Source organism: Sminthopsis crassicaudata, chromosome 2, assembly GCF_048593235.1.
Source record: "Sminthopsis crassicaudata isolate SCR6 chromosome 2, ASM4859323v1, whole genome shotgun sequence".
Classification (NCBI taxonomy): domain Eukaryota; kingdom Metazoa; phylum Chordata; class Mammalia; order Dasyuromorphia; family Dasyuridae; genus Sminthopsis; species Sminthopsis crassicaudata.
The window spans coordinates 354,191,411-354,215,154 of record NC_133618.1 but is presented as its reverse complement, the minus strand read 5'-3'; the positions used below and the strand labels follow the sequence as shown (position 1 = coordinate 354,215,154).

The 23,744-nt window shown below is 34.9% G+C and overlaps 1 protein-coding gene across 2 annotated transcripts; it reads right to left on the bottom strand.

Annotated features, from left to right (window-relative positions):
* Nucleotides 1-1,786: 1,786 nt before the first annotated feature.
* GPR132 (G protein-coupled receptor 132) lies at nt 1,787-16,935 on the bottom strand. 2 transcript variants are annotated; one of them, XM_074285127.1, is made up of 2 exons: nt 16,548-16,935; nt 1,787-3,807 (listed from the first exon to the last, which is right to left on the bottom strand). In XM_074285127.1, the coding sequence occupies exon 2, from the start codon at nt 3,755-3,757 to the stop codon at nt 2,798-2,800; it is 960 nt and encodes a 319-aa protein (XP_074141228.1). In that variant the 5' UTR covers nt 3,758-3,807; nt 16,548-16,935; the 3' UTR covers nt 1,787-2,797. The 2 variants fall into 2 exon arrangements, with proteins under 2 accessions (XP_074141228.1, XP_074141229.1); XM_074285128.1 differs by having other exon boundaries at nt 16,624-16,935.
* Between the last annotated feature and the right edge of the window lie 6,809 nt (nt 16,936-23,744).

Below are 23,744 nucleotides of genomic sequence, written 5' to 3'. Positions count from 1 at the left end.
AATCCAGATGGCTTCTGAGGAGAAAATGAAGTTAGTGACCTTCTATATTCTTTTCTCTCTCTAATCCAATTCATTAGCATATCATGACATCACTTCCCTGATGTCATGTTCCTTTTCCAGAATGAAGAACAAACAGCAAGCTCTGCCCACCCATGTTTTATCAGAACTCCTTCCCCTTGCCCAGGGCTGATCTTAATTCTTCCTGAACTGGGGAGAACCATAAATCACAGAGGACTTTATGGCCAACCCATCCCTCACCTTGAATTCCGTGGAGCATGTAGAGCTTAGTTAAACATCAAAGATGTCAAGGTCATTTACTGCATTTTGAATTTTGTCCTCCTTTGATGACTGTGGAAGAAAGAGCAAGATAAGCAACTCTAAAGTCTCTGCCTCACTTAAATGCAATTCACAAGCTTGTCAAGATGCCATTGTTCTTTTTAAAAACAAAGGATGAACAACTTAACTACATTAGTAATTTCCCAAACTTTCAAAGATTGTAATTGAGAATTATCTATCTGTAGTATTCTTTTCTCTAAATTGTAATTCTTCTCTGGGGGCAGGTTTCTTGGGGAACTTCTGGAAGCAGCCTTAGTTTCAGTTCAGTTCAATAATCCCAAATACAGCCAGGAGTTAAAGCCCAAATCTCTTTCAAAATCTTATCTCCTTCACTTGGGGCTCGGCTAGTTTTCTGGAGGCCTTCTTCTCCTTGGTTCCCGAGAGCTCTTGCTGCTAGTCCTTTGTGTCTGCCAGCCTCTCGTCTTCCCAATGTCTCTAGCCAGCACAAAGGTGGAATGGGAATGAATCTTGACTCTGAATCTCCCGAAGTCCTCTCCCGAAGTTTTCCCACAGTCCTCTGAAGTTTTCCCGAAGTTCTGCTTGGCCCTGAGAGCTTCCTGCTTATATATTGCCCACTGAGTACACACCAATCATTTCATCACTAGGAAACCATTATTTGTTGTAGGATTAAATCAATGCTAAATTAGATTTAACCATTGTCTCCTCAATTCCATTCAGTACCTTGTTTCAAGTTCTGGCCCATAACATCTCCTTGTAGGGTCAGATCAATCATACTGAACCATGCTAAATTAGATAATTATTGTCTCTATTCATTCCAGTGACTTAGCATCTTATAAGAATCCTAACACTGGGCTAAGGAATCTGGATTTTATTTAATAAGCAGTGGCTAGCCACTGAAGATTTCTGATCTAGGAAGTAATGTGACAAGAGTTGTGCATTTAAAAGATGACTCTGGAAATATGGGATAGATGAGAAAAAGAGAGAGGAGGGACTTTTTGGCAGCTCAGTTACTGTGATAACCCAAGTAAAATGTGAACTAGGGTGCTGGCAATAGGAAGGAAAACAGTAGATAACTATTGCTAGCAGTGTCTTTAAACATTGCCAACAAGCCTTGCATTTTCCTGTTTTGTGCTTTCTTTATACTATTTCTTCTTTCCTTCTTTTTATTGACTGAATCTCTACTTAGATTTTAAACTTCAAATGCCACCTCTTCTAGGAAGCCTTATCACTCTTGCTGCCCTTCATTTATCATTAACCTACCCATTTTGTTCTGTACTTGTCAAAAGCATTGATGATGCTATGTTGAGTATTATTATTAATTGTGTTTTATCTTCAGCCAGAATTTGAGAAACTAGAGGAGGGATTATGTATCTTTTTCTAGCATTGTGTTGTAAAGGCATTAAAAAGACTAATTGAATTAATTTATTATTAATTTATTTATTGAATTAAAAGTACTTACAATAAATGAAATCATTATTGTGAATACTAATTGATTACCCACTCTGTAAATACATGTAGAGGTCAGTGAAGGTTTGACATGGCACAATTTACAGCATCTTAAAGATGTCACATTCTTCTTGTTCTCTAAGCATCTCAAAGGAGTCTCTCTTCTTTTTTCCCATTCACACTTGTTCCTGAAACCTTGCTATTGTTGCTGCCCTATTTCTACCATTGCCCCTTCATGATAAAATCCTTGGGAAGGGAATCTTGGGCTGAGATGGAAGCAAAGCCTGATTTTTTGCCTTTGCCCACACATGGGTTTCCAGTTTAACACTTTTGTTCATATTGTTTTTGTGTGGAGTGTTCTCTAATCATAACTTTTAAGACCTTCTCATATGAAAAGCTTACTCTTTGCTCATGGTAACTTTCCCTTTGAATGGGACTGATTGGATGAAGTATTTCTCAGTACTGAGTCACATGATCCCTGTTCCCAGAACTGGGACCTTGGGGAAATCATTTGATTTCTGGAGGAATGAACTTTGAACCTGGAGATACAGAAGTGGCAGGAAGTGGGAGGCAGTCAACTTTGGTGATCATTGATCAACAATAATTATGCCCTTTTAGTCTATCCAATGAGAAGACTCCAGTCTTTTGCTTTTAAACCCTGGATAAGCCGGAAGCTGGTTAGATTCCAGGAGCACATGGTGGAGTTGGGATGGCTTCCAGGGATTAAATAAATGCTTTCTTGTTGTACCTGATGATGTCACTGATTAGTTAATTGGGAATGGGGTCTTGCATTCGACCTGTCCCACATACTTTGGTACCTCATAGAAGTCTATTGCAATAACTGACTTTTGCAGATATTGTAGACTGCAAAAGCCACAATATTCTAAAGAACGCAGTTCTTTAGGTACTTTGGGGAAAATGTAATATGCATTGTTAAAATCTCTCTCTTTTTTAAAAATATAAACTGTCACTGAATTTTGGGTGCACCACTACAGAATTTGGGATAGAAAAAAAGAAGATAGCACATTACAGGTTCTGGTGTTAACTATTCCATTTACTTTGAACACTTTAGGTTGATGCTATCAGTCTTTGTGGACCATTGTTTCCATCCTTTGTTAACACGAGACAATTCATTTCTGCAACTGTCACTGGCTAGCACATAGATGATAGGGTTTGCTATGCTGTTGAAAGTGCACAGGCCTAGGAATACCATTGATATCATATTCATCTTGGTTTCCAAAGCACACACTTTCTTTGCTTCACCTTTATAGTAGGAAAAGGCTGAAGCTTTAACAAGAAGTACCAAATGATAGGGAGCAAAACAGATCAGGAAAGTCAGAACTATAGAAATAGCCAAGTTCTTTACCTTGGCTTTCTGGCATGCATTCAAAGTTGTGCTGGTTTTGATGTTCTTGAAGATCTTGTAGTTTGTGAAAATGATGATGGAAAATGGGATAGTAAATCCTACTAAAAAGCGAAAGAAGTGAAAACTAGCTATCTTACTATCCATTGTAGAGGCTTCAAAACAAGTTATATTTTCTTTCATTTCAAAAACTGGATAGTGAACTATTCCCACAATTAAAAAGATTGCTATCGAAATGAACACAGCTGTTTTTAGTTGTCTGTACCCTCTAGATTCCAAAGCATACGTCACAGCAATGAAACGATCACAAGAAATGCAACACAAAAGTAAAATGCTGACATAGATATTACAGAAAAATACAAATGCAATTATGTTACAGGTCTGAAAATCCATTGTCCATACATGATCATTCCTGATATAAACAATCCAGAAGGGTAAAGTTGCCACATAGAGCAATTCACAAATAGCCAAGCAGAAGAGGTATATGGCCAACACATTCCCCTGTAGCACCTGCAAGAGGGAGAACCAGGCAGTGAAACAATTTGTGGGAAGACCTAGCACACAGATGCTACTATACATCACAATCAGGAATATCTTGCTTTCTTCAGAAGACACAAAGGGACAGTTCTGTGAGGAGTTGGATGAAGCCATGTAGGATAGTAGGAATTTCAGATCAGTGGCTTTCCCTGTGTTTATATTTTCTGTTGGAGAAAAACAAAAATAATCATTTGTAAAAATTCACTACAAAGAATGTATATTGCTATGATAAAATCATCTTTGCAAACTCTTGAAAATGCAGGTGATTGATAAGCTAGTAACTAAGGTTTAGAGAGAGAAATGATTTGCCACACAGATAGTAAGTGGAAAATGATACTTGAAACTCCCTTTTCTGACTCCAATCCAGGATTCTTTTTTTTTGTGTGTGTGTGTATTTAAAATTTTTTTGATAGTATTTTATTTTTCCAAAATTTACAAAGATACTTTTCAACATTCATCTTTGTAAAACCTTGTGTTTCAAATTTTTCTCCTTCCCTCCCTCCCTCTCTCCTCCACAAGATAGCAAGCAATTTGATATAGGTTAAACATGTTTCTGAACATAGTTCCATATTTGTCATGCTGTGCAAAGAAAATCACAACAAAAGGGGAAAAAAACATGAAAAAAACCCAAACAAACAAACAACAATGACAAAAAGGTGAAAATACTATGCATTGATCCACATTCAGTCTTCATAGTTTTCTCTCTGGAAGCAAGTGGAATTTTCCATCCCAAGTCTATTGGAATTGCCTGTTAAAAAGTTGATCGTGACATAATCTTGTTGTTACTGTGTAAATGTTCTCTTGGTTCTGCTCACTTCACTCAGCATCAGTTCATCTAAGTCTTTCTAGGCTTTTCAGACATCAGCCTGCTCATCATTCATTATAGAACAACAATATTCCATCATATTCATATACCATAGCTTATTCAGCCATTCTCCAACAGATGTACATCCATTAAATTTTCAGTTTTTAGCCACTACAAAAAGTACTGCTACAAACATTTTTGTACATTTGGGTCCTTTTCCATCTTTTATGATCTCTTTGGAATATAAATCCAGTAATGACATTGCTGGATCAAAGGGTATGACTAAAGTTTGATAGGCCTTCTTTGGACATAGTTCTAAATTCCTCTTCAGAATGGTTGGATCATTTCACAACTTCACCAACAGTGCATTTTAGTGTCCCAGTTTTTCCACTTCTCCTCCAACATTTATCATTCATTATCTTTTCCTATCATCTTAGCTAATCTGAGAGGTGTGAGATGGTACTTCAGAGTTGTCTTAATTTGCATTTCTCTCATCAATAGTGATTTAAAGTATTTTTTCATATGACTAGAAAATGGCTTTAATTTTTTCATCTGAAATTGTTCATATCTTTCATATCAACTGGGGAATGACTATATTTTATAAATGAGACCTTTATCAGAAACACTACCTGTAAAGACTGTTTCCAAGGTTTCTGTTTCCCGTCTAATCTTGGCTGCATTGGTTTTGTTTGTGCAAACCCTTTTTTAATGTAATATAATATAATTAGAATTATCCATTTTGCATTTCACAATGTTCTCTAGTTCTTCTTTGGTCATAAATTGAGCAATTTATGTCAGGTCTCCACAGACCTGAGAGGTAGATTATGTCTTTTTCTCCTAATTTTTTTTTTTTTTACTGTATCTCCCTTTATGTCTAAATGATGACCCCATTTTGACATTATCTTGGTGTGAATAGTTGAACAATGCTTAGTTTCTACCATACTATTTTCTAGTTTTTCCTAGCAATTTTTGTCAAATAGTGAGTTCTTATCCCAGAAACTAGGGTTTATCAAACAATAGATTACTATAGTTATTGACTATTATGCCTTGTAAGTCTAACCTATTTCACTGATCTACTGCTCTGTTTTTTATCCACTAACAAATGGTTTCGATGACTGCCATTTTATAATATAGTTTTAAGTCTGGAACAGTGAGGCCACATAGCTTTACAATTTTTAAAAATTAAGATCTTCCATATATTTTGTTATTATTTTTCCAGCTCTATAAAGTAATTTCTTGGTAATTTGATTAATATTACACCTAATTTCTTTTTTATATCATCACATTAAAATCAATTTATATCTACGCCTTCTAAGTATATCCCTTCTAACTGCCCTGACAAAGATACGGCTCTCAAGGATTATACATATCATCTTCCCTTATAGGGATGTAAACATTTTAATCTTTAAAAAACATATTTTTCCTTTTGTTTACATTTTTATTATTTTCTAGAGTTTTGTATTTGAAGATCAAATTTTCTATTTAGCTGTGGTCTTTTCATCAGAAATGATTGAAAAATCGTCATTTAATTGAATGCCCACCTTTCCTCCTGAAAAATAATGTTTAGTTTTGTCTTCTGGAATATCATATTCCAAGCCCTTTGATTCTTTGAAGTGGAAGTTTCTAGGTCCTGGATTATCCTGATTTGGCTCCTCAATATCTGAATTGTTTCTTTTTGGCTGCCTGCAGTATTTTCTCCTTGATCTAATAATTCTAGGATCTAGCTACAAAATTCCTTGGAGTCTTCATTTTGGGGTCATTTTTAGAAGGTAATTAATAGATTTTTTCAATGATTATTTTACCCTTTAATCCTAGAATATCAAGTCAATTTTCTTTGATGATCTCTTGAAAAATGTTTTCCAACAGTTTTACAGTCAAAGGTTCAGATAAAAGCCTCATTTCCAAAATATATAGAGAATTGATTCTAATTTATAAGAAATCAAGCCAATCTCCAATTGATAAATGGTCAAAGGATATAACAGACAATTCTCGGATGAAGAAATTGAAACTATTTCTAGTCATATGAAAATTTGCTCCAAGTCATTATTAATCAGAGAAATGCAAATTAAGACAACTCTGAGATACCACTACACACCTGTCAGATTGGCTAAAATGACAGGGAAAGGTAATGCAGAATGTTGGAGGGGATGTGGGAAAACAGGGACACTGATACATTGTTGGTGGAATTGTGAATACATCCAACCATTCTGGAGAGCAATTTGGAACTATGCTCAAAGAGTTATCAAACTGTGCATACCCTTTGACCTAGCAGTGTTGCCCAGTAGGGCTTGTATCCCAAAGAGATCTTAAAGAAGGGAAAGGGACCTGTATGTGCAAGAATGTTTGTGGCAGCCCTCTTTGTGGTGGCCAGAAACTGGAAACTACCTGGATGCCTATCAATTGGAGACTGACTGAATAAATTGTGGTATATGAACATTATGGAATATTGTTCTGTAAGAAATGACCAACAGGATGATTTCAGAAAGGCCTGGAGAGACTTACATGAACTGATGCTGAGTGAAATGACCAGGAAATGGTTGTATACCTCAACAACAATACTATATGATGATCAATTCTGATGGATGAGGCCATTTTCAACAATGAGATGAACCAAATCAGTTCCAATAGAGCAATAATGAGCTGAACCAGCTACACCCAACAAAAAAACTCTAGGAGACGATTATGAACTACTACATAGAATTCCCAACCCCTCTATTTTTATTGGCCTGCATTTTGGATTTCCTTCACAGGCTAATTGTATACTATTTCAAAGTCCTATTCTTTTTGTACAGCAAAACAACTGTTTGGACATGTATACATATATTATATTTAATTTATACTCTATCATATTTAACATGTATTGGTCAACCTGCCATCTCGCGGGGGGAAGGAAGGTAAAAATTAGAACAAAAGGTTTGGCAATTGTCAATGTTGTAAAATTACCCTTGCATATATTTGGTAAATAAAAACTATTAAAATATAAAATTAAAAAAAAAAGAAGGAAAAATGTTTTCCAGGCTCTTTTTTTTCATCATGACTTTCAGGTAGTTCAATAATTCTTAGATTGACTCTTCTGGATCTATTTTCCAGGTCAGTAGCTTTTCCAATGAGGTATTTTACATTTTATTCTATTAAAATTTTTTTTTGTTGGTTTTATTTGACTAATCTTTGATGTTTCATTGGGTCATTCACTTCGACTTGTCTAATTATAATTTTTATTGAATTATTTTCTTTATTTAGCTTTTTTAAACTTCCTTTTGAATTTGGCCAATTGTACTTTTAAAGAAGTTGTTTTGTTCAATGGATTTTCTTCCCCATTTAGCCAACTCCCTTTTTTAAGAAGTTGTTTTCTTTTTCCATTTTGCCTAATTGATTTTTTTAAGAAGTTGTTTTCTTCAGTATATTTTTTTCCATTTTGCCAAATTTATTTTTTTAAGAAATTATTTTCTTCAGTCAATTTCTGTACTTCCTTTTACAAGCTGTTGGCTTCTCCCCACAAACTTTCAAAATTCTCCTGCATAGCTCTTATTTCTTTTCCCCATTTTCTATCTCTTTTTTGAGATCATTTTTGAACTTTCCCAAGAGAGCCTTTTGAGATAGAGATCAATTCATATTCCCTTTGAATCTTCATCTGAAGGCATTTTTCCTTTGTTGTCCACTTTTGGGGTTTGTGTTCTGATCTTCTCTATCTCTATAATAGCTTTCTTTCTATAGTAAAGGTTCTTTTAGCTTTTTTTGCTCATTTTGTAAAGTTGAGTTCTGCTTTTAGGGCACAAGGGAGATTATCCCAAGTTTCTTTTGCAGGGGGACAGGGGCTTCTCACTGACTGCACTAGGGCTAGTGGTGCTGCAGGCTTTCTCCCTGCACTGGATGAGCCTGGCTAAGTCCTGCCTGTTATGCTGGGGTTCAGGGGCTCCCCAATTTACCTTCTATAGTTTTTTGATGTTTCACAACTGGTATACTAATCTACTGGCCTTCTGAACCAGGACAGAATAACCAACACTGATGTATTTTGGCTAAGAGCTTCCTACTAGAGTCCCTGGACTAGGCCTCCCCATGCCAGGCCTCCCCATACTGCATTCCCATTTGCCCAATTGAGATAAACCTTCCCTAAAGTCTTTTCAAAATATCTTAACCTGGAAAATGATTATATTCCAAAAGTTTGTGGCTTCTGTGAATCAAAAATCTGTTCAAAAGCTTATTTATGTAGTGTTGATTCTGAGAGAAGCCAGGAAGAGCTTAGGCAAAATCCTATCTACTCTCCACAATCTTGACTCTGACTCCAGAATTATTTTCACTATATAAAGTATATATACAAAATAAGCCTTTATATAGTATTGCTTTATGCCAAGCATTGTGTTACATGCTTTATAAATATTATCTTACTTAATTCTCACGATAAATCTACAAAATAGGTGTTATTATTATTCTCATTTTGTGGTTAAAGAAATTGAGGCAAACAGAATTTAAATAAATTGTCCAAGATCATACGGCTAGTGAGAAATGAGATTGGATTTAAACTTAAGTCTCCTGACAAGGCTCAATGGTCTATGCATTGTTTTTGAATGTCATCAGGCTACTTTCATGAGATTTTATTCCAGATGAGATTTACAAGATCAATTGCTCATATAAAACTGACTGAAATGTTCCAGATTATATGACAAGAGAAGTTATAGCCCAGGATTTCAAAGATGCCTCAGTTGTCCATCTTTATAAAGGTAAAGTGAATAGATTGTTTTGTGACAACCACAAGAGTGTCTCTGTCTTAGTCATTGCTGGAAAGGTGCTTGTCAGAGTTCTTCTTAATAGACTGACCCTACATTTGGTAAAAGGTATTTACCTGAGAGCCAGTGTAGCTTGAGAAGGAGAGAAGAAGAAAAAAAGGAAGAAAAAGAAGAAAAAGAAGAAGAAAGAAGAGGAGAAGGAAGAAGAAGAAAGGAGAAGAAGGAAGGAGAAGGAGAAGGAGGAAGAGGAAGAGGAGGAGAAGGAAGAGGAGAAGGAGGAGGAAGAAAAGAAGAAGGAAGGAGGAGAAGGAGGAGAAAAAGGGAGGAAGGAAGGAGGAGGAGGAGCAGCAGTAGTAGTAGTAGTAGCAGCAGCATGATTGGGGGTGTGAAGTCGTTATTTCCTCTTTCTCCTTCTCCATTCCACTACTTCCTTTGTCCTGCCCTTTGTGTGTAGTTTTCTCTCCTCATTCCCTCATCTCTGCTGCACTCCCAGTTTGCTCACATCTTTCTCCCTATCCACACTGTTGAATCACTTGCATAAGACAATCCAGACCCATTTTTCCCTTGATGCTTTGGGAAGACAATAAAATATGAATTAATAATTTTCTTATTGAATTTAACTTCCCATACCAGAGAATATTTATCTCACTAAATGAAAGAACCTCTTTGTCTCTAGTAAATTGATATAGTTAAAAAAACCAAACCCCCCCAAAAGCAAACACTTCTCTTTCCCTGAAGTGTTCCCCTCTCTTATATCTGCATTTACAGTCTTAAGTGTAGATCTGACTATGTGGCTCCTCTGCTAAATAAGCTGTGGACATTTTCTGTTTCAACTAGGATAAAATGAAAACTCTTCTACTTAAAACATGGCTCCAACCTTCTTTTCAACTTCATTGGATTTCACTCCCCCTCCTGCACTGTTATCTAGTCAAATTGGCCAGTCTCAGCCTTTGCTCTGACAGATTCCCATTTTTATAATATTTTTCCTTCTTACCATCACTGCATAGAGTCTCTCTTTTTCTTTAATATGCAGTTCAAACATGAAGTCTTTCTCCATCCATGAAATTGTTAGTGTCTTTTTGGTTTTGTAATTATCCAGGTATTTTTTGGTTTGTATTTATCCAATTTATATTTATGTTTTTCCTTTATCTATATATATACAAACATATATACATGTAACTCCCTCATTAGAATGCAAGTAGGAATTGTTTTATTCTTTATATCTGTATTGCTTAGCACAGTGTATGACCTGTAGTAAGTGACTAATAAATAGATTTTTATAGATATTACATATTTTTATAAATATTGAAATCCCAAACATATTCATTAACAAATGAAATAATAAACACAAAGGTGTGTGTAAATATAAATATACATTTACAATACTTTGCCAAATGAAAGTTCAGAACCAGTCATCTTAAATCTTTAAAATAATATGTGACTCCTCTTCATTTGTCTGAAACTAATTAACTCATTCTTGTTGCTGATTAAAATAATTTTGAATTCTCATATTTATCCTTAAGAGTTAGATATATCTCAGAAAATAAGGCACATTAGTCCTTTTTCTTTGTTCTTGCTTTACTTATCAAAGGAGAAAAAAGAATTCCAAAATAGACTGTATTTGCTAGGTCCTTACAGTCTCTATAGAATTCTCTCTATAATGTTTTTTTAAATAAATAATATTAAATAGATCTGAGGTAAAAGATTTATCACTTTTTTACTTTCTTTTTTTCTCCATAGATTCCTTATTGATAACAGATAAACACATAAAATCTCCCTGATAACCTAGGAATACAATATTATAACAAGACTTTTTTAAAAACTGATATCCAATTTCTAGAACAAACTTTTTTTTCAATACATTCTACTTGACTCTTAAAGATATAGTAATATTATTTATAGTCTTTGAAAAAGAGTCAAGTAAAATAGGTAAAATATAAAAATTAACTCCATATATTCCAGAATTTAGCATATCATTAAAAATGTGAAGCCTCTATTCAATCATATATGTATATGATATATTACCAATGTAAATCATGTGATAAATAAATACTGTCATGGAAGCTAAGCTCTTGCTCAGCCTCTCAGTAGCTATGCGACCCTGAGAAGATATAACTTTTCAGTGTTTTATTTCATCAGAGTTATGAGAATCAGATAAAATATCTGTTAACTGTGTTGGAAACTACAAACCTCTATAAAGATAAATTATTATTGCCATATAAAGTGAAAATTCAAAGTTCCAAAGTAATTCCTTAATTTATTTAAAGTGTTGACACATTGAAAAATTGCAGATAATTGCACTGGATTTTGAATCCGAAGACTTGGGTCTAGTTTAGATTTCATTAAATTCTATCTGCATGACTTTGACAAGTTGCTTCCTTTCTCTAGACTTCAGATTCTTCAGCAATTAAAATAAAAAATTGTACTAGACAATCTGTAAAGTTTTTTCCAGTTCTAGGTCCTAAGATCCTATGTTTGTAAAGGCAGACATACACAAGATTCTCTGCTTGCTATTATTAATCATCCATAGCTATCTGGTAAGCCTGTTTCTGGAAATGAATGAAATAAGAATGAGGCTCTGCCTCCTGTATTCCACACAGACCTTGGGACTGTTTCCTACCTGCTTATTGCACGATGGCAGCTCTTTAATAGGCTAGTGAGCCAGAATTAAATGTATATCCAAAGGCACAGACAAAAGTACTCTCTGTCTCTGCCTGTGTCACTATCACTCTTTTTCCTTTTCTCCCTCTGGTGGCTTTTAAGTGAATAAAAAATAGTGCTTTAAGCCTCTAGGTAGAGAAAGAGGCAACAGATACGGCTAACTGCCTTATTTCCTCATAAAGCACCTATATTTATTTATTTTTCTATTGTGAAATAAATGAATGAATAGTAGAAATGAATGGAATAAGGTGCAGGCTTCAAAAGCTCAGACAAACCACCAAAGATCCAGTAATGGGTGTCCATAGCACCGAAACCTAATAAGTTCTAACCCTATGGGATGACCTGCTTCCATAAGTGAATCAATCCAGCAGATGAATTCTATGTTCTAGAAGTCAAGGAGTAACTCATACAACACATGACTGAGGCCTTACCCAGAACTGAACTTTATAAGGGTGAATATTTGATAGTTACCACTTTGAGTTAATTCTCCCCAAAATGAAAGAATGGAATGTTGTACCCTGGTTTGGGGAGAAGTTTTAGTATTTCTCCTATGTCTTCTCAGTAAATTCCCTTTATAAATGCTAATCAATATTAATTATTAACTGATACAAAGAAGAAATAAATGGTCAAAATATATTGTTGTAGTCACTGATTAAATGATATTGGAGAAATACTAACTGGTAAATGCTAGTGGGAAGATGGTAACATGACTAATAATAATGTGAATATACTGGATGAAGGCTTGTGAATTATAACATTAGGAAGATTCTCCTAATGCCTGGTGTTATCTTTAGAGCCCGGAGCAGAATCATAGCCTTGCTCTGTACTCCTAACCATTTTGTAAGAGAGTGTCATTGGGACATCAAGTATGGAGTTTAAATAATTTACATATACTACATGTTTACTACATCTTTTATTGAGCTAATCCTCTTCACATAATCTATATTCCAGCCAAATTACACTGTCAATTCTCTGATCTGGTTCTGCTTTCTCTTGATTTTTTAAAAATTTGTTTATATGCCTTTCTCTCATGTCACAGAGGTATTTAGTATCTGTTTCTTATTTATATTTATTTCTTACAAGGCCCAATCAGATTTCTATACACACACAGTTCACATTTTTTTAAACCTTTTCTTTGCATCTAACTCACTCTTCCTTATATCAGACTTATTTGCATAAGACTGTAAGTTCTTTAATATCAGATTCTAACTGTTTCTATTTCTGTATTCCCAGTTTGGATCACAGAGCTTGCACATAATTTTTTGTGCTGTTGAACATTCTTTCTCTTTACTTCATCTTCAAGTTTTTCTTATCCATTGGCTCCTTCCCTAAAGCCTCTTCCCCCTCATTCTTTAAAAGAAAAGAAAAGAAAAACCTCCTTATTTATGCACAATGAACTTACCAATAATTGATTTTTATAGCTTTTTCCTTTAGCTACCAAACTCTCAGAAAAGACTGTCACCCAATACTCAATACTCACCTACCTTACTTCCCACTAACTCCTCTTTCCCTTGCAAGCTGGTTTGCAACTCTAGTCTTAGATTGAAACTGGTCTCTTTGAAATTATTAATGACCTCAATCACTAAAGTAAATGCCTTTTTTTTACATTTAATTGCTTGACTAGCTGTCATTATAGGTGAGTTAGAATAAGGATCCTGGGAGTGGCAACATTCTTCATGTACAAATTTCACTTTCAGTTTAGCTCTCATAGCTATCATGCAGGGAACTCATTTCCATGGAGAAAGGACCAGCTACAGGGCTAGTAGGCCAGCTCAGATGAAACCTCAAACCTCTGTGAGAGAGAATCTAGAGGCAGCATATACAAAGCAAACGTATACCACCACTACCTTGACCATTGTTTCCCCTTAGACTCTGATCCCATAACCCTGAAACCAAGAGCCTTGGAAATAGCAAAGCAGAACTTCTTACAGCAATTATCTTACAGCAACCTTTGTGGAAATGCAGCCTGATAACTCACCCTGCATATGTGACAGCATAATTACTGAAAACACAGAAAAGAGAGTTCTTATCACTAAAGTTTTTTGCACTGTCAAATGGTTCAACATCAGAAATTGAGATGATTTTATTAGTGGAAAGCTCATCAAAGAAAAGGCATATATTTTGTAGTTGTCCAATAAGGACAATAGACTTTTCATCTGCCTTGTAGCTGAAGCTTTCCATATATCTTTCTTCCCCCATTAAAATGTAAATTCCTTGAGAGTCAGGATTGCCTTATTTTTCTATTTGTTTTCCCAGTGCTTAATACAGTATTTTGCACAAATAAAAACTTAATTTTTTTTGACCTCTTCCTGCACATGCTTTTTTTCCCCTTTGCTTTCATCTGGGTTCTCATTAAACCATTATAAAGTGTTCATTTTCTGTCCCTTTTAATAGATTCTCTTCTTCCTTACTACTACTTACTTACTTACTACTACTAAGTAAGAGCACATCCATAGAGTCTGTCCTGGACTTTCTTCCATCCTTTCTGTAAATTTTCTTCTCTGGAGATATTATCAGTTCTCATGATAATTATCATCCCTATTCAGACAATTCAAAAATCAATATATCTACCCCAATCTTTTACCTGAGCTATAGATCTGAATAGTACAACAACAGCGGACTAACACTTATATAGCACCTGTGTAATATTATGAACTATCTGGTGGATGTCTCCCATTAGAGTTCTCATATCAGGATCAGAAAGCTTCTGTGTAAACAAAAGCAGTGCAATTACAATTAGAACAGAATGATTTAATTAGTGTAGAAAGAACTCTGGAGAAGTATACTTGAAACAAGGAATTGATAAGACAATTGTTATCTAGTTTAGAACGGTGCTTAATAGTTCTCTAGTTCAATATGATAGAAGGTGTTATCTCAGTGGAATTAAGATAATGAATGATTCTCTAGTATGTACATGTATGTACTTAGTACTTAGTACTTAGTATAGTTCTACAATTTGACACCTATTCTCCAAGATTTACACCTATGATAATATACCTGTAATATATTTAAACAGAGGACAATGTCAGCCACAGACATTCCATCTTTGATCAGCCTCATGGTGGCTCTCCTGCCTCCTGCATTCCTCTATTGAAACCAAGACCCATTCCAGAGGACCTCCAGAAAGCTAGCCCAAGAAGGAGACAGACTATGAAGGAGATAATAAAGACTTTGGATTTTATCCCTGACTATTCTTGTGGTGATTATTCTGCCGAGACTAAGGCTGGTCTGAAGGCCCTCCAAAAAACTCACCAGAACAGAAGGCTCTCCAGAAAGCTAACCAGAACATTACAAATTAGGAATAATCTGTACAACAACTTTTTTTTTTTTGATAAATGTTTGAAAATTAGAAAACAAATACAAAAATATAATAATGAAGGTCAGAATCCAATCTATTGATAGCTATTCTGGAAAAAATACTCCTGACTACACACATAAAATGTATGTCAAATTGCTTGCCTTCTCAATAAAGGCAGACAGAAGGAAAGGAGGGAGAGAATTATTTGGAACTCAAAATTTGAAAAAAATATTAAAATTGCTTTCACATGTAATTAGGTAAAATAAAATATTAAATTAAATTTAAAAAGGAAAGAAAAAAAATTGCCCCAGTTCACTAATAATGAAGGAAGTATTAATCAGCAACTGTGACATTTCTGTGACCTTTTAGATTGGTGTGAATATCAGTTGTTGGGAGGGGGAGATGCGGTTGATTAGGCACACTATACCACTGTTGGTAGAACTATGAATTGGTATAGTCATTTTGGAAAGCAATTTGGAATTACACTCTAAAGATTAAAGTTTGCATATTCTTTGACCCCAAAATACTATTACTAGGCATTTAGTCCAGAGAAATTAAAGATAGGCAAAAAGACATTTAGCTCATATATACAAAAGCATTGATAGCAGCATTTATTGTTATGGCAAATGTATTGTAGTACATTTTTATTAAACTGAGTGTCCCATAATTGGAAAAATGATTGAGCATTCTTGTGATATATTAATGAATTATAATGTTATTGTGTTGTAAGAAAAAACAAAAGAGTTTCGCCAGCAGGAGCTGGAGAACTATTTATGCAATAATAAAACTTAAAAAAAAATAATGGAAATATTTGACTGTGTTCAGAGCAATGACCAATCATAATATTAGAGGACTGAAATTGAAGCATTCTCTATCTTCTGACAGAGAAGTGAGAGACTCATAGGTTCCATGATGTAAAGGGAGGGAGGGGGAGAGAACCAAGATAATCAAAAAAGGAAAGAGTATCATTGAAACATTTAAAAAATTCACAGAAAAATATAAAGTTTAAGAGGAAATAGACAAGTAAGATACATTTGAAAACAATATGTTCAATATAAAGAAGCAAGCTGGAGATAAGAGAGATTAGTGATTTCATATACAGATCTTTTTGTTCTTTACATATGGAAATGATAATTTATTTGTTTGTTAAATATAGAATTAAAACAAAATTATTCTCTAGATGACAATACCAACAAGCTCTTCTGGTGAATCTAAAATTCCTTTCTTCTAAGAGGAAGCATCTGCAAATGAAGACTTTTATTTTCCTTTCTTAAAAATGTCAATCAAACAAGATTTTTTCTTACTACCTTCTACTCCTCATTATAGCTCAGAAATGTATTTTCCTCTTCTTTCCTACATCAAATCTTATTTCCTCATTCTTGTGTTTTGTTTCTGAGATAGAATTTGTTTTCTTACCTATAATTCTAGTGCTTTCCAGCCTTCCTCAGTCTCTGCATTTGTGCTTCCCAAAACCAGATTCTGTTTCTATTACCTTTGCTCTTTTTCGCATCAAGGCATCCAACGTTCAGTGCTCCTATGAGAAGTCAATATTTTGAGGGAGTTGGAAATATGAGCCAAAGGGCTTGGCTTATTTCTCAGCACTGGATAATCTGAGGGTGAGTAGGAACAAATGCATCAATACCATTCACAAAATGCATATTTCTTCAAAGATGCTTCAGAATATGGAATCAGCTTAGGTTTACAGGATACCAAACCAGGAATGTTAGGATAGGATTATTCTTCAGAAATGCCAAGAAGAGTGACTTGTCCAGGATTAAGTTCCTCAAGTGAACACAAGCTCAGTCTGAATATAACCAGCTCATTCTCCAGCCCAAGAGAGGTTTTTAGGAAGTAGTGTGGTTCTCAAGTGGGTGTGTTTAAACTCTTCACATATTACACATGGTTTCCTGTAAAAACTTGATTCTTTACTAACCCAAGCACATATGAAAATTCTACTGTCAAATTGAATAATTATAGTTGTTTATATTTCTATACTTTAATATCAACAATGTTATAAAATACATTCCATTTGGGTATTAATGTTCCCATTTAACATATAAGGAAACTAAGTCTCCTAGACATGACATGACTTGCCCAAAGTTACTTGCCTTTACTTTTTAGTGTCAGGAAGCTAAACTGAATTATCTTATAAACATTCCAACATAGTGGAAACTTTAGACTTAAAAGACTTGAATTTGAATTTTAGCCCTTTCCCACTTGTATTATTCTGGACATGACACTCCACATTTCTAAACCTCAGTTTCCCCATCTATAAAATTAGACTAGATGATTTCTAAGGTCCCTTCCACCTTTTACAAATTATGCTTTATGTTCTAAGATCCTTTCTAGATTCTGTGGTTGTATTTTATTTTATTTTTTTCTTTATTATAGCTTTTTATTTACAAGATATATGCATGGGTAATTTTTCAGCACTGACAATTGCAAAACCTTTTGTTCCAATTTTTTCCCTCCTTCCTTCCACCCCCTCCTCCAGATGGCAAGTAGACCAAATAATGTACAATTTGAAATAATGTACAATTAACCTGTGAAGGAAATCAAAAATGCAGACAGACAAAAATAGAGGGAATGGGAATGCTATATAGTTGTTCACACTCGTTTCCCAGAGTTCTTTCACTGGGTGTAGCTGGTTCTATTCATTATTGAACAAATGGAACTGATTTGGTTCATCTCATTGTTGAAGAGAGCCATGTCCATCAGATCCATATAGTATTGCTGTTGAAGTATATAATGATCTCTCGGTCCAGCATCAGTTTATGTAAGTTTCTCCAAGCCTCTCTGTATTCATCCTACTGGTCATTTCTTACAGAACAATAATATTCCATAACATTCATATACCACAACTTATTCAGCCATTCTTCAATTGATGAGTATCCAATCAGTTTCCAGTTTCTGCCACTACAAAGAAGGCTGCTACAAACATATTTGCACATACAGGTCTCTTTCCCTTCTTAATCTCTTTGTTATATAAGCCCAGTAGTAACACTGCTGAATCAAAAGGTATGCACAGTTTGATAACTTTTTGGGCAGAGTTCCAAATTGTTCTCCAGTATGGCTGGATGTATTCACAATTCCACCAACAATGTATCAGTGTCCCAATTTTCTCACATCCCCTCCAACATTCAGCATTATCTTTTCCTATAATCCTAGTCAATCTGACAGGTGTGTAGTGGTATCTCAGAGTTGTCTTAATTTTCATTTCTTGGAGCATCTTTTCATATGGCTAGAAATAATTTCAATTTCTTCATCTGAAAATTGTCATATCCTTTGCCCATTTATCAATTTGAAAATGGCTTGATTTCTTATAAATTAGAGTCAATTCTCTATATATTTTGGAAAATGAGGCCTTTATCAGAATCTTTGACTGCAAAAATGTTTTCCCAGTTTATTGTTTCCCTTCTAATTTTGTCTATATTAGTTTTGTTTCTACAAAAGCTTTTTAATTTGATATAATCAAAATTTTCTATTTTGTGATTAATAATGATTTCTAGTTTTTCTTTGGTTATGAATTCTTTCCTCCTCTGTGGCTGTATTTTACACCTCTGTTCTTTTCATCATTCTTGATGAATGCCTGAAAATGATGTTTGAAAGTTTGCTCTTCTGTGAACAATGTTCACTACCCCTGTAGGATTATATTTAATTTTGTAAGGAAAGTTATTCTTGGTTGTAAGTCATTATTTTTTACCTTTTGGAATATTACATTGAAAGATCTCTTGCTACTCCTATACATATCCTGCTGTGATTCTTTGGTATTTAAACTCATTCTTTTTGGATACTTGAAAAATTTTTGCTTTGATTTGAAAATTCTGGGTTTTGAATGTGAATTCCTTATGGTTTTCAATTTGGATTTCCTTTCAGGAGCTGATTATTGAATTTTTTTCTATTTTCACTTGCTTTATAGTTTTAATAGATTTGGGCAGTTTTCATTTAGGATTTATTGAAGTGTAACATCCCGTATCATTTTGGTTATGGTTCTCAGACTCTAATAATTTTAAATTGTCTCTCTTAAAACTATTTTCCAAGTCAATTACTTTTGATAATAGTAGACACTTTCTTCTACTTTATCAGTCTTTTGACTTTTTTTTCATAATATTTCTTATTATCCTAGAATCTTGGAGTTTTGTTTGCTCCATTCTATTTTTAAGAAAGTTCACTATTTGGGCAAAATTTTCCACATCCTCTCTAAACTATTTGTATTCCTTTCAATTTTTTTCTTCCAAAATTATAATTTCATTTTTTAATCTCTTTATTTTTATGGATATTCTTGTATTCCTTGTGGGCAAGCCATTTTTTTCTTTCTGAGGCTTTGTTTGTAATTGTTGGGTTGTTACTCTTATCTTCTGTTTTTACCTCTAGTGCTTGCTTCTCTTAAGCAATACTATTTCTTATATTCAGTGTTTCTTTTGTTTACTCATTTATTCAGCTTACTTTCTTGGATTGGGAAATTTGGGTAGCTTTGAATGGGTTGGGTAGCCTTTGCTTCTATTCCCTCTGCAATCTGGATGGAGTGGCTATTTTAAATATTTACCTTCTTCCCCAATTCCTGGCTTCTCAGTTCCTTTCCCTCCCCCCCTACCCCAAATCTTGGTTGTAAAGGGCTAGAACTGAGCAAAAGCACTTGGATAATGGAGCACGTGAGACTAATTGCCAATTGCATGGTTCTTTATTAACTTGTTTGAAGGTTGACCCTCCCCAGCTATTCTGTGCTGACTTGATTAGTAGGACAATGAGGGGGAAGTGATGTGTGTTGGGGGAGTAGGAGAAGGAAGAGGAAATTGAGACGTTCTCTCTCTCTCTCTCTCTCTCTCTCTCTCTCTCTCTCTCTCTCTCTCTCTCTCTCCCTCTCGGCATTTGAGGGAGGAAGGTGTGTATGGAGATTGCTAGATCTAATCCCCTGACCTTGACCATAAAAGATCAAGAATAAAGACGTTTAGTGATCCTGACTCCTGCTGATTTCTGGGAAGACAGAGTTCCAGCATTGGTGGTCCATTGGCCTTGGCCAGTTCCTCCCTTCTTCTCCTACAATCTTTATTCAGGAGTTGGTTCCATTCTTTGTGCTGGCTCTGATGGTATCTAGTTGGATATTTGAAATCATGCTTATCTTTGGCTTTTTCATAGTAAAGAAAATATAACATTTTACATTCATTTCCCATAATACCTAAAGGGGGAAATGCTCATTATATTTAAATTTATATTTGTTAAAAATTAATACCTGATGGTCAATGAAATGTTCAATATTTATTGGTAATAAAAAATACTGGAATGTATTACTTTTATGAATAAACCTGAGTTGAATTCACCATTTTATAGTTAATCACCTACTAAATTTCCCCCATATAATATAGAAGGAATAGGTAAAGCTTTAAGGACAATGTATGATGACTCTGAATATGTTTGAGAAGCTGCTTTGCTAAAAGTTTGAATTCTTTTTCCCAATAAAGTTTGTGATAGTCTCTTAAGTTTCTGTTGAAATTATTTTCCAATTCTACTTTTTCATCTAAAAATGATGACAAAACTAAAACTGCCAATTGTGCTCTCACCAAAACATAATGAAGGATTTGTTATATTTTGATGATCATTCTATAGATGTTTTACAAATTGAGAGGGACAGCTGGCATTCACTCTGTAAGGCCAAAGTCTTCTAAACAATTTACTAACTTTTGAATTCTGACCCTTTATTTTAGCCAATCAATGTTTTGAACAGGAAGGTAGTAAGCAAGTCAGTAAGAACTTTGGTAACCAAGGACTTGAAGCCAGTTCCTAGTCCTAGCTATAAGAATAGGAGTAGGGGAATTTAACATCTCCCCTACCCTGACCCTCATCCCACATAGATTACATTTTTCTCCATCAATAATGAGATTTAAAAGGACCTTATGAACTGAAAAACTTGAAATACTTAAAAAAATTGCATCCTGTTTTCAGTCCTATATTTACTCACAGAATGGTTCATATAGTAAAGAACTAGGGAAGAGGACAAATAGACCACAAATCCAATATGAATCAAAAGCAGGATTGGAGCTCAAAGGTCTAATTAAACTACATTCATAGAAGTAGAGATTTCAGAATGAGGGAGGGAACAGTTTTGCTCTGTTTTCTTTCTATTACATCATATATAGAGTATTAAGTAATATGTAATGATGTAATATGTTTTAGGAATAATGCTGACAAACTTTTTGTCCATAAAGGTCAACTAGGCTGCTTAGATAGCTGGAGGATGTATTGTACAAGAATCTATGAAAAGAAATAAGGATATTTAATAGGAATAGAAGTCTTAGGAAATACATGGATGCTATCTTCAATTATCTTAAGGACTGTGCTGAAGGAGAAGATACTGACTTTTTTATGTGCTTTCATGGGGCAGAACTAGGAGAGAATATTACAGAGGTGTCCAACAACAGAATAGGCTACCTTAGAGTTCTCCATCATTGGTTCAAACAGAAGCTAGATAGCACCCCTGTTAGATATAATGGACTACAATAGGTAAGACAGAAGATTAGAGATGCCTTCCAAATCCTAAACACATGGATTCTATGCAAAAAGAATACATTTGAAGAACTTTTGATCACAAAGCTAAATATTTAATATATGTAGAAGACAGTAGAGGAATAGCCAATAGGCCCAGCTCTTATTAATATAATGTGTAGTTAAAAGGAGCATAGTCAATCAACAGCCAAATCCTTCTTTTCCATCTGACAATGCTGCATTGGGCTGTTTCTGATTTCCCTATACTCCAGGTAGCTCACCTTTGGCAGAATGAAATCTGCCTCAGAACTCACGCCATCACTGCCCTTGGATTCTCCAATTGGAGGGCTAAGCCAGGAATTCCAAGTGCTGCCATCCAGAACTGCCCTTCTTTCCTGCCCCCCAACATTTGTGTCTCAATGCTTAATACAGTGGTTAGCATGTAGTAGGTAATTAAAAATACTTAATGACTATATAAAGTCATTTTGTAAAGAGCAAAATATTTAATAGGAATAGAAGTCTTAGGGAATACATGGATGCTGTCTTCAATTATCTTAAGGACTGTGCTGAAGGAGAAGATACTGACTTTTTTATGTGCTTTCATGGGGCAGAACTAGGAGAGAATATTACAGAGGTAAAAAAGTAAAAAAGAGTATGCACTCTTTTTTTTTTTTAAATCTTGGAGTTGGAAGGGAACTTAGAAGGTATCTGATCTGACTCATTGCTGAAGCATAAAAATCTACCTCTAAGCCCAACAGAAACTATAGACTCCAAAAGAGAGCTTTCTAGAAGTCATGGGTTGTGTCCTTGCCTTAGACTCCTCCTCTTTCTCACCCTAGTTCAGACAGACTTATCTGTGAGGCCCAGCAGTTAACTCCCAGGAGCCTTAGAATGACTTTCAGTTTTGAACTAAAAGAATTAGTATTATCTGAGGCAAGATTAAATCAGTCAGGTGCAGCCCTGTTGGCAGAAGAGCCTGTTGTGCAATTATTCCACATTAAAAGCCATAAAGATTTGAAATTCCACTATCCCACAGTCTTCTTCCTTTCAAGGTGAAGAGTGTACATGTTGGACTTGTCAGGGAAGGTCCTTTCTCAGGATACCTCCTCAGGTAACATTTATAGACTAGTTCATTATCTTTGTCTCAGACCAGTGGTCAGCCTTGATCAGACTGAATCACTTTTCTGGGTTACTTTTTTTGCAACCAGTTGCCAGATCATCTCTTATAAGTCTCTGTAACTTCACCCTAGACTAATAATGTGGGAAGCTCATAATTCTTTTTGTATTGAATTGGCTAAAGTATAGTTGTAGTAGAGCAGTTTGCCACAAACTGTCTTCTACAGAGACAGATAAATTGAAATCCCTTCATTGGGTGAATTGGTGGAGAGTGGGAGGACATTTTCTTGATCTTTAAAAGGAGTATGTTGGTCTTCTCTATACATTTGGACAAAAATAAAAAGATAAAGGGAGGAAAACAGGTCTTTTATGGAAATCAGAGAAAGGATATTGCATATTGGTGCAAATCTATAATAGATGTCCTGATCTGTTCTCAGGTACACATTATAATTTTATCATCTTCTCTTTACTTTTCCTTCCAATTATTGATTTGGGTTTGGGGTTAGATTAAGGAACTGGGCTAGTTGGTGATCTCTTTCAACACAGGCCCAGCCTTCTGCCATCAAGATCCCCAAGACACCATATAACAGGCTAGAAGTTTTCTACAAATATGATTCTCATAATATTCATGACAACATTATACAACTGTCTCTTTGTGAAAGAATTGTGAATGGAAGGAACCAATGAAGTTACGGGCTTCTCCCCAGTTCTCAGAGGGAGTTATTCAAGAATAGCCTGAGAAATTTGAGGTTATCACACTACCACACTACAGAGAGCTGTTTGGTGAATTTGTGCTTCCTCATCATCATTTGCAGCCTCTCACAGAAGGGGAGAACCTCTGAGGGCACTTCACTGCTCTCACACACAGACTTTGGCCTCAAGTGAGCTTTCAGTGGATATTAATTTCTACAAGTTTATGTGTCTTAAGAAAGAACTAGAAAAAACAATTTTTGGTTGGAACTTTATTCAAAACGATCCTATTTACAATGACATAAACACTATAAGGCTTTAGGAAGT

Excerpts from the sequence above, each read along its gene's own strand:
- GPR132 (XM_074285127.1), bottom strand. The coding sequence starts at position 3,757 with ATGGCTTCATCCAACTCCTCACAGAACTGTCCCTTTGTGTCTTCTGAA.